Source organism: Danio rerio, chromosome 24 (genome assembly GCF_052040795.2).
Source record: "Danio rerio strain M-AB ecotype USA chromosome 24, GRCz13ab, whole genome shotgun sequence".
Taxonomy (NCBI): domain Eukaryota; kingdom Metazoa; phylum Chordata; class Actinopteri; order Cypriniformes; family Danionidae; genus Danio; species Danio rerio.
The window spans coordinates 21,613,125-21,625,000 of record NC_141044.1 but is presented as its reverse complement, the minus strand read 5'-3'; the positions used below and the strand labels follow the sequence as shown (position 1 = coordinate 21,625,000).

Sequence of the window (11,876 nt, the reverse complement as noted above, 5' to 3'; positions counted from 1 at the left end):
TCGTATGTTAGTGGCGGAATACACACAGCATACCCTGGCAAGATGTTTTATTTGTTGCCGATTTGAGTGTTGTTCCTTTTTTAAAATACCTTTTATTTTTAAATTCTCTTAAGTTAATGTTGTCTATCGATTAATATAATCTCCCTCTGAGATATTAGAGTTCAGTAACGTGGTGCGCAGTATATAATCGTTAATCTTAAATAGACTGAGCATATTTTTATTAATATTAAGACACATTAATACAAACTAGCCACCCTTTTGAGTTTTTTTCGTTTATGTATATTTTTATCAAACGTTTATTTTATTTTGGTTTTCATTTTATTAGAATTAATATTATTAATAGGCTACACAACTCCTACATAACACTGGCTCCAATTGCGTTGTGACAGATAAAGATAGACTTTTTGGCTCAAGGACATTTGTGCCTATTAATTTCAGTGCTGTACTTTGACAGATTTCGCAAAGGCTTCGGCTATTCTACCTGTCAGCTGCACCAGCCTCAGTTTTGCGACTTGACCTGTGTGGCATCTCGATGTCTGAATGACAGCCAGAGAGAGATGAGATTAGACCTCATATTCGATGTGTAGCCGCACTTCACAGTTAATTTATAGCAATTTTTATTATTGGCTCACCTAAATTAACTTTTCATTTATTAAAAGCCGAAATATTTCAAGACAGACAAAGCAACTTTGGGTTTTTAAAGAGAGCGGCCTCAGTGATAAAAGACGCTTACACGGATAAAAGACGATTACACTCTTGTAGGCCTATTCATTTTTTTATTTTAAAAATATTTAAAAAAAATTAAACGCATAATAAAGTGCAAAAAAAGAGCTGAACTTCGGAAAAAGTGCTTACTGCAGTTGCCCCGCATGCTCTCGTCTTATGTAAATTATTACGAATTATATTTTCCATTTAATTCAAATAAATATTTAATAAAAAAACAACAAATAAAAAAACAAATGTGGGGAAGGTGTCACGGTGGAAACGTGATGTCACCGGTGTTGCGTCTTAAAACCGGTATCTCCGTCAACACCGTCTATCGTGGCAAGCCTATTATGTATTTGTTTTATAATATTTTTATAGGTGTTTTATAAAAATTTTCTAGTATTAAATAAAATGAGGGCTCCTGGGCTTGAATTAACTACTAAATAATTACATTTTAAAATGCATTAAAAATATTAATTGATTTTTTTTGTTTAGTTTTTTTTACAAGAAAAATAGATATAAAAACCATAATATTAATTAGCACTTTAAAAAAAAAACTGTATACATTAGCAATAAATTCATTTGGGTCTTCTTGGCTTGAATTAACAAGTAAATTATTATAATTTAAAATACATCAAATAAATATTAATTGAGATATTTAAAATATATAAACAGTTGAAGTCAGAATTATTAGCCTCCTTTTTATTTATTTTTTAAAAATATTTCTCAAATCATGTTTAACAGAGCAAGGAAATCTTCACTGTATGTCTGATAATATTTTTGTCTTCTAGAAAGTCCTATTTGTTTTATTTCAGCTCGAATAAAAGCAGATTTAAAAATAAAAATAAAAACATTTTAAGGTCAAAATTATTAGCCCCTTTAAGCAATTTTTTTTTCGACTGTCTGCAGAACAAACCATGATTATACAATAACTTGCCTAATTACCCTAACCTGCCTAGTTACCCTAATTAACCTAGTTAAGCCTTTAAATGTCACTTTAAGCTGTGTAGATGTGTCTTGAAAAATATCTAGTCAAATATTATTTACTGTCGTCATGACAAAGATCAAATAAATCAGTGAATAGAAATGAGTTATTAAAACTATTATGTTTAGAAATGTTGAAAAAAATCTTCTCTCAGTTAAACAGAGATTGGGGGAAAAATAAATAGGGGGCTATAATAAAGGGGGAATAATTATTCTGACTTTAACATATATATATATATATATATATATATATATATATATATATATATATATATATATATATATATATAAACCATAATATAAATCTAAATTATCTAAAAAATGTATACATTAGCAATAAAATTAAATTTGGGCTTCTGGGCTTGAATTATCAATTCAAATTTAATTCAAAAACTGTAGACATCAGTGCCCTTAAACAGTCATCATAACTGCGTGGTTGACCTTTTGTGCGCAAGTCATCCTCATAATGAAAACAAATAAATTTGCTTAGAGTGATGTCAGGAACACAATTTTTTTGTTTGTGTTGTTGTTTAATAGGTTATTCTGTGTTTTTACTGTGTTTTGTAGCTGCTAGAAAGAGTGAAAATGCAGCTGGCCTCTTTTCTGGAAGACCCCCAGTATCAGGACCAGCATTCTTTGCACATGGAAATTATCAAGACATTTGGAAGAGTAGGACCCAACGCAGAGCCCCGCTTCAGAGATGAATGTAAGCACAAATATTCAGCAGCAACCAAACGCAAGCTTATGCAAAGAAGCTTTTCACTGACTGCATGAAGAAAAACACAATAGCGTGTTGTAATGTCATGCTTCAGTGGATGTTTTGCCCTGTTGTTTTTTTTTTTTCATGTTCTGTCCTCTGTCTGTTTTTATCCACAGTTGTTCTTCCTCATTTGCACAAACTGGCTCTGTGCAACAACCAGCAGACGGTTGAGAGTAAAAGAATTGACATTGCCACTCAACTCTTCGAGGCCTACAGCGCTTTATCCTGCTGTTGTATCCTTCATCGTCAGTTCTGCAGTGTTTTTCATGCAGTGTAGAAGTACTTTTGAGTGTTAATCGCCTTTCAGTTTGTCTCAGATAATGTAGCATGGTGTTTAGTATTAGCATAATGCCTAGTCCACTTTGCTGTTAAATCCAGTCGCAAAAAAATTGTGCTGTTGGTAAATACTTATATATTTTTGTGACAACACACACGTGACAATATTCCAACGAGCTGTTTGACACACTCTAGCTTGTTTGATTACTTTTCTATGGCTTTTTTAATGTTACTAGCATGTTATTTTACATTGTCAGCATGTTTTAGCGTCTTACTAACATGTTTTAGCTTGTTAATAGAATGTAACTGATATATATTAGCAGATATTTTTAGCACATTGTTAGGATTTTATGTCTCTGACACATTGCTTGCATGTTTTATCGAATTTCTATAGCTTTTTTAAATGTTTCTGATGTTATTAGCATGTTCTTTTACATTGCCAGCATGTTTTAGCATCTTAGCAATGTGTTTTAGCTTGTTGATAGAATGTTACTGACATGTTTTTAGCACATTTTAACAGATATTGTTTTACGTTGTTTTAGTATGATTTATAATGCGTATATCTAATGATTGTTGTATTGTGTTGTTACCTTTTTAGTTTTGTTTTGTACACCATAATGAGCAACACCACAGAAACATATAAACACACAATAGTACAGTACACTCGTAACAAATAGTTTTAGCATGACGGATTTGCTTAATATCACATTCTAACCTACTGCTAGCATGTTTTATGTTTTGTTAACTATTTGGAAAGAAACTTGCACGTTATTACATTGCTAACATTGTATTATGTTTCTGACACATTGCTAGCTTGTTTTATCACATTGCTATACCTTTTTTTTTTTATGTTGCCAATGTTATTAGGATGTTATTTTTATATTGTCAACATGTTTTAGCATCTTAGTAACATGTTTTATCTTGTTAATAGAATGTAACTGACATGTCTTAGCACATTTTTAGCAGATATTGTAAGCACATTGTTTGTTTATTATATGTTATTTCTCTAACACATTGCTAGCAGGTTTCCTCACATTTCTATAGCTTTGTAATGTTGCTAATGTTACTAACATGTTCTTACACATTGCCAGCGTGTTTTAGCATACAAGCATTTCTCAGGTCGCAAAAAACGCCACATACAAACATTTCAAAGGCTTTAAATGGACATCTCCATCTTAAAACATTTTATTACAGCTAAAAAACCAGACTCAAGTCATCAGTACAATCTGTCAGCAGGAACCAACTACTTAAACAGCGACTATGTTGCCATTGTGTTCATGTGCTCAACAGAAATGACTGTGATTGGCTGTGAAGCTCATCAGTTCACCACACTCACCATTGTTTACTGTGTAACCACAGATACAGGGACACTGGAGCGTTTTAAAGCTGCGAATCATCAGCGGATTGCTTGTATGTCAGCTTATAGACAAACCACTTGATCGATGTGACTTTAAAACACTCTAATGTCCCTGTATCTGTGGTTACACTCAGTAAACAGTAGTGAGTTTGATAAACTGATGACCTTCACAGCCAATCACAGTCATTTCTGTTGAGCATGTGACTACAATGGCAAATCAGAGCTGTTTAAGAATATGCTCAGTAGCGCACAAATGTCAGCGAGAAATTGACCTTTTTTTTTTTGGTACCGATTGGTACCGAATTCCAGTATCGTGACAACCCTATATGCACAGCTAGTGTTTTCCAGCCAACGGTAAACTTTCAGTGAAAGGTTAAAGTTACTATTTTTAATTTCATAAGGTTCTTTTTACAGCCTTGATGTTGTAATGTAATTAACATAATCAGTTAAATAGGCTTAATCACTCATTTAGTTGTTAAAGCGTAAAACGAGATGAAAGACGAATGCAAAAGCTTATAACAAGATGAGCGATAGCGCCATCAGGGGGAGCAAGCTAGCACAGAAACTCGCACATTGAAAATACTGGAGTAAAATAAATTTCCATATAATTTATAGACATGGTAAGGTCAAATTGAGTTTATTGCAGTGCCTGTCTGAGGCCCACTGTATATTGTATACCTATCAGGCAATGAAGATAACTGATTTGTAAAGTATTCAGATCTTAAACATGGTGATTTTGAAACGGCATTGGAAGCGATTGGGCTGGCGGACTGAAAATTAAAAGTCTGTGTGCAGATACCCCATTGACATGAATCCACATCAAATCAACACATAAACAAACAAAACAAATTTAAACAACAGATTTAAAAACATTTCAAAAGAAAGTCAAAAAGCCTGTCAAACAAAATCACAAAAAAAAAGAAAAGTTTTATTTAATGGAAAATATTCATATACCATACCAATTTTTCAATAAATTTTTTTCCCCTAAAATAATCAATGTCCCCACTCCTCCAATTCTGTTCAGTCTTTTATTCTGTTTTACATTGCCAACACGTTTTAGCATCTTAGTAACGTTTTAGCCTGTTAATAGAATGTTACTGACATTTTAAGCACATTTTAGCTGATATTGTTAGGATTTTATGTCTTTAACACATTGCTAGCATGTTTTATCTCAATTGCTATAGTTTTGTTTTATGTTGCTAATGTTACTAGGATGTTCTTTTACATCGCCAGCATGTTTTAGCATCTTAGGGCGTACTCACACTATGTACAGTTGCCTTAAACCGGGTCAAAGCATGCTCGTCCCCCCCTCCTGTCTCCCCCGACTGCCCGCACTCACATTACATTCAGGCCTGGGCACACTTACGTCATCAATGATGCACTGTTCAGTAAGAGTTTTTGCTCAGTACAGTGGAGATTTCTTCAGTTATACCATTTAAGTCATTTGATATGCAGTGACATGCAGTCAAATATTTTCCCGAACAGATCAGCCACTTTTGACGCTCATAAACAGTCATAAAGTCCTCATGCTGCAGGAATTAGGAGGTTTGCTGAAGGCACAGCTGTCGTGCAGCGAGGGGTTTGCGTCTATAATAAACTATGACGGTTTGCGTTCATTAAACAGTAAGAATGATTAATTAATCCAATGAAACAGTTCCTTAAAAGTCATGTCTTGCTTTCAGTTTCGGGCTCAGGCGCAGTTTGCACTCACACTACAAGCGTACCGCACCAAAGCCCAAGTGAACCGTGCTCTGGCACACCTCGTCCAACCAGGCCAGGGCCGGCTAAGTGAACCGTGCCTGAGCCCGATTCAGAGCACTCAAACGATCCGGGAAATGGGCCTGGGCACGATTCGGCTAGCATACTGCGAGTTGGCCCTTGGTTGCCATACCTCCAATTCTGTTCAGTCTTTTCAGTTCACAGATAGAAAAAGGTTTACATTTTATGGTTGCATTCATAAAAATGTCTTGCAACAGGGCTCTTAAACATTGCTTTACGTCTTTGTACAATTTGCCAAGCTCTTGCTATTTTGGAGAACACTATACAGGACATCAGGCAGTCAATAAACAATCACTGGACTGACCATTTGATGCCTATTTTTACCAATCAATCAACTTTTTATTAGGTTTGAGAGCCTTAGTAACCCCTAAGGTTTTGCTTTTTACAAAAAATTCCACTTGATTTTCCTTTAGGAGGGAATAATTTGATTGCAAATTGAAAACAGTTAGCCTTTGGAAATGGACCGTACACCTCAGTTTGGAAGCAGAAACCATCTTTCACTGGTTTCTCTACTGATTTTGTGGCATATGGCAGCTTGCACAATACAACCACAGTTTGACCTCCAGTTTCAACTTAATAACAGATACTGAAAACACAATCTGTGTGGCCACTTGCTCTCAGTGTGTTGAGTTTTTGAGCGATGGTCAAGTATTTGAGCTGGACACGAGTCTTCGTAGCTGGAGTTGCATTTTCACTCTCATTTTCCCCCTCTTTCTTTTCTTCTGAACATTGCGAAAATGTTTGCATATCCCGCTGGCTGGGAAAGAAAGAAAATAAACCTCAGCCATTTTTGTACTCTAAATTGCAGGGTGGATGGCAGAATTTGTCGTTAAAAGCTCTATGATGTTGTTCGTTTGAGCAGAGAGAGCCGAGCCCTGCCCTTTGGTCAGGATTCCCAGCATTCATGTCTTTGCAGATGCTCTTTTGTCTTTTGCTTCTCCGTCTTGCTTCTCGGTTTGGCTTTATTTTCGTCGAGACCCCCCTGTAGTAGTGGCTTGCCCCCCAGGCAGTTTTTTAAAACCTTGTGTCCTGTCTGTGTTTTGAGGTTTTGCAACATGATCAATATGAGGTGGTGGACTGTATATTGGTGTGTATTCATTGAAGAAGTGCAAGTCATTATGTGTAGTTCTTGGGGGTTTAACAGTGCACAGTTTGGTTTATAGTAAGTATTGTGGTGCTCGTGGTTTTGGTTATAAGGGCTGCACCAATCACAAACTCTTAAGGGGATGCTGATAACTGTGTGTTCTGTTAATTGTTTTTATTATTATTTGTGGTTTTAGTGCAGTGATTTAGCTAAATTTACCACAGTGACTCTTAAAATTACATAGGCCTACATTAGGATTTTTTATTGTAGAGACCAATAGTCAGAGGTTTAGAATGACAGATTAGCTTAATATCATGTTCTTAACCTACAGCTATAGCATGTATCACATGTTGCTATAGCTTTTTAATGTTGGTAATATGTTACTAGCATGTTATTTCACATTGCTAGCATGTTTCATCGCATTGCTTTAGCCTTTTGATGTTGCTAATATGTTACTTGCATGTTATTTCACATTGCTAGCATGTTTCACATGTTGCTATAGCTTTTTAATGTTGGTACTATGTTATTAGCATGTTATTTTACATTGTTAGCATGTTTCATCACATTGTTATAGCTTTTTAATGTTGGTAATATGTTACTAGCATGTTATTTCACATTGCTAGCATGTTTCATCGCATTGCTATAGCTTTTTAATGTTGCTAATATGTTACCAGCATGTTATTTCACATTGCTAGCATGTTTTAGCATATTAGTACTACGTTTTAGCTTGTTGATTGAATCCTACTGACATGTTTTATCACATTTTACCATGTTAACATTTTAGAAAGTAACTTTTAGCAAATCGTTTTCATTTTATGTTTCTAACAAATTGCTAATCTTATTATTTGACAAATGAGCAAAAATGTTCATCTATGCATGCTAAACTATGACTGAATCTGTAGACACGTGCATATTTTACATGCACATTTGCCATTGTCTTTTCTTAACTCCAAGGCTTCAGTTATTTCAGAAGAACTCATGGTGAATCATTTCCTGCCTGGACTGAGGTGTTTGAGGACTGATATGGAGCAGCTCTCTCCAGAGCATGAGGTATTAAATCAACGTTTTAAAAAAAAAAAAAAAAAAAGTTTGCTAAACTGTTTCCTTCTCATGTCTACATGTCATTACAACAGCAGCCACCCATAATTCTTAATCATAAACAGACGGTGCAAATCTTCCTACTCTTGTCGTCTAAACGTTTTTTCACTCTGCATGTCATGTAACCCAATTTCTATTTATTTAATTTCCTTTGTCTAGTAATGTGCAGCTGATGTGCGTGTGTCTCGGGTATTTCAGACTTCCCAGCAGCGCTCTAAGAATAATCTCCTCCTTTTCCCGTTTGTCCTCCAGGTTATTCTCAGCTCCATGATAAAGGAGTGTGAAATAAAGGTGGAGAATAAAGGCATTGGAGAGGCACAAGGGTGAGGAGACACACTCTGTTTATTCACAGTCTACTCGCAATGTTTTGTTTTCTTATTTACTGTAAAGGCAGCCACAAATCTTGACACACAAGGGGAAAATTGGCTGAATGTAGTGTCTTCTTCTCCTGTTTCAGTTTAAATAATCCTTGGCCACAAAAAAAAACAAGCGAACAAGTGCTCATTCAGTAGCGGAGTAAAAATAAACTAATTTTAACAACATTTGTCGAGTGCACCCAGTCAGCCGTATAAGCTTTTCTGCATGTTAATTTCCTCTGTTTGAGTTTAGCTTGAGTTTGACTCAGTTACTCCACTCGCTTGATGGTTCCCATCATGCATTGCAGGCCACTTGTTTAACCACATGATTATTGCAAACACACTCTATTCATACTGTGCACCACTGTGTGCATCTTTTGCTTTTCAGCTTCCAATGCTGTTTCCTCAGACATATTTAATGGATTTTTAATTAGAAAATGATCAAAGACTTGTGCATTTATTTGAGGCAGGCATTTTAGTACCATAAAGCGTCTGCTAAATGACTAAATGTAAATGTAAAAAGTTTAAAGAAGTTTAATAAGCAGTACTTTTAAAAGCTTTGGGTTGAATGTATATTCTAGCATGTTTGAATTGCATTTTTTTTTTGCATTTTGTTAGCATTTTTTAGCCTGTGGTAAACATGCTAGCATATTTCACATGTTGTTAATCTTTTAGACAGTAACTTGCACGTTCTATCAAATTGCTGTATTCTCATGTATCCAACACATTGCTAGCATGTTTCAATCACTTTTTAATGTTGCGAATGCGTTACCAGCATGTTCTTTCACATGGCTAGCATGTTTTAACATTTTAGTAACATGTTTTAGCTTATTAATAAAATGTTTTGACTACTGATTGTTAACATTTTATAATGTTTCTAACACATTGCTAGCATGTTTTAGCCATTGATTTTTTTGCTAATATAAACATGTTCTAACACAATACTAGCGTGTTTCATCACATTGCAGTAGCTTTTTAATGTTGTTAATACAGTACAATGCTAGCATGTTATTTTACATTGATAGCATGTTTAGCATCTTAGTGACATGTTTTAGCTTGTTAATGGAATGTTACTGACATGTTGTATCACATTTTTAGCAAGTTGTTAGCATGCTGAATACATTTTTTTGAAGGAACTTGCAAGTTTTAACAGATTGGTAGCATTTTATAATGTTTCTAACACATTGCTTGTATGTTTTAGCCATTGCTTTTGATTTTTGTTGCTAATATAAACATGTTCTAACATATTGCTAGCATTTTTCATCACATCGCTGTAGCTTTTTAAATTCTGCTTATATAGTACATTGCTAGCATGTACTTTTACATTGATAGCATTTTTAGCATCTCAGTCATGTGTTTTAGCTTGTAAATATAATGTCCTGATATGTTGTATTCTATTTTAGCATGTTGTTAGCATTTTTGAAAGTCAAATACTTGTGCGTTCAATTGAGGCAGGTATTTTTGTTTGATAAAAAGTTTGAAGTAGTTTATTATGAAGTACCTTTAAAAAGTTGAGGTTGAATGTGAATTCTAGCATGGTGAATTGCTTTTTTTTTTTTTTTGCATTTTGTTAGCATTATTTAGGTAGTGGTTAGCATGCTAGCATGTTTCACGTGTTTTTAACATATTAGACAGTAAATTGCATGTTTTTTTACATTGCTAATTTTTTTTTCATGCATCCAACACATTGCTAGCATGTTTCTTCACTTTATTAATGTTGCTAATACGTTACTAGCATGTTCCTTCACATTGCTAGCATGTTTTAGCATCTTAGTAACGTGTTTAGTTTGTTAACTTCCATTAAAAAGTGATGCTTTTAAAAGTACTGAAAACATTACAACAGTGATAAAACATACGAGCAATGTGTTAAAATATGTTTGTAATATAAAACAAAAAACAAAAGCAATGGCTAAAATATGCCAGCAATGTGTTAGAAACATTATAAAATGTTAGAAATCTGCTAAAACTTGCAGGTTGCTTGTAGAAATGTATAGAACATGCTAACAACATGCTAAAATGTGATAAAACATGCCAGGTGCATTCTATTAACAAGGTAAAACACGTTTTATAACATTTTTAGCATGTTGTTTTTAAATGTTTTTAAAGTCTAATACTTGTGCATTCAATTGAAGCAGGTATTTTTTGTACAATAAAAAGTTTGTACTTTTACATTGCTAGTATGTTTTAGCATGTTTTAGCTTGTTAATATAATGTTACTGACGTGTTTTCACATGTTTAGCATGTTGTTAGCTTGTTGTATACATTTTTGAAAGTAACTTACAAGTTTTAGCAAATTGTTTACATTTTAAAATGTTTCTAACACGCTAGCATGTTTAGCCATTGTTTTTTTTTTTTTGCTAGTATAATAGAAACATGTTCTAACACATTGTTAGCATGTTTTATCATTTTTGCAACATCTTAGTACTTCTAAAAGCTTTAGGTTGAATGTAAAAGCTAGCATGTTTGAATTGAAGTTTTGACATTATGTTAACATTATTTAGCTTGTGGTTAGCATGGTTAACATTTTGGTTTGCATTTAACACATCATTTTTTGTACCATATTGATAGTTTGTTATAGCATAAATTGCCTATTGATAGCATGTTTTTAGTATTTCTGTAAAACATGCTAGTAATTTACTATCAGCATCATGCTTGCGGCATTTAAAGCATGTTAACTGTATTGCTAACCGTGTTAAAGCATGTGTTTTAAAGCTAGTGTTTTACATATGTGATAAGTGTTTTTATAATATGCTTAAATAATTTATCATGTTGCTAACATATTTTTAACACCATAATAATAACGTTTAACTTGCATATTTCTACATTTTTTTTTTTTTTCATTTGAGTAGCATGAACTGGCATGTTGCTAGCATGTTTTACTCTTCGTTCGGATGTTAACGTTCAACATCAACTAGTATGTTTCTAACATGTTTTATAGTATTTGGATAATAATTACCATGTTGCTTGTGTATTTTTAATGCTAGTATTTAATATTTTCATGGTGATAGCATGTTTTAGCACATGGATAGAGTGTTGCTGTTTCTAGCTATTCTTAACATGGCTGACACGAACTGGCATGTTAGCATGTTTGAACTCATGGTTAAGATTAGGGCTGCACGATATTGGAAAAATCTGATGATACTGATATCATTTCACAAGATGAATAGCACTATTTGATAGTTTTCTGGAGAGTCTAACAGCATTCAGGTACAGAAATTAAATAACCACAATATAATACTTTTTTTGGTCTTGTTTTCATTACAAATACCTAAAAATTCTTAGAGACGTAGAAATGTTGTTTTAACCCTCCGAAGAAATAATTATTATTAAATACAATTCTGTAGCTTCTGCTAAACTTTAATTCAGACTCGATATTTCATATGTTTGCAATGTGACTATTGCGGATGCGCACATTGCAATATCAATGCTGAAACGATTTATTGTGCAGCCCCGGTTCAGGTAAATCTCTTAAAACTG

The 11,876-nt window shown here is 33.8% G+C and overlaps 1 protein-coding gene across 31 annotated transcripts in view; it reads left to right on the top strand.

Annotated features, from left to right (window-relative positions):
- The window catches only part of relch (RAB11 binding and LisH domain, coiled-coil and HEAT repeat containing), a 101,564-nt gene that overhangs the window by 84,545 nt on the left and 5,143 nt on the right, over window positions 1-11,876 (top strand). For all 31 annotated transcript variants that reach the window (XM_087308324.1, XM_087308323.1, XM_087308322.1 and 28 more), the window contains 4 exon segments: window positions 2,257-2,395; window positions 2,566-2,682; window positions 7,907-7,995; window positions 8,296-8,366. In XM_087308324.1, coding sequence (XP_087164450.1) covers window positions 2,257-2,395; window positions 2,566-2,682; window positions 7,907-7,995; window positions 8,296-8,366 — 416 coding nt within the window.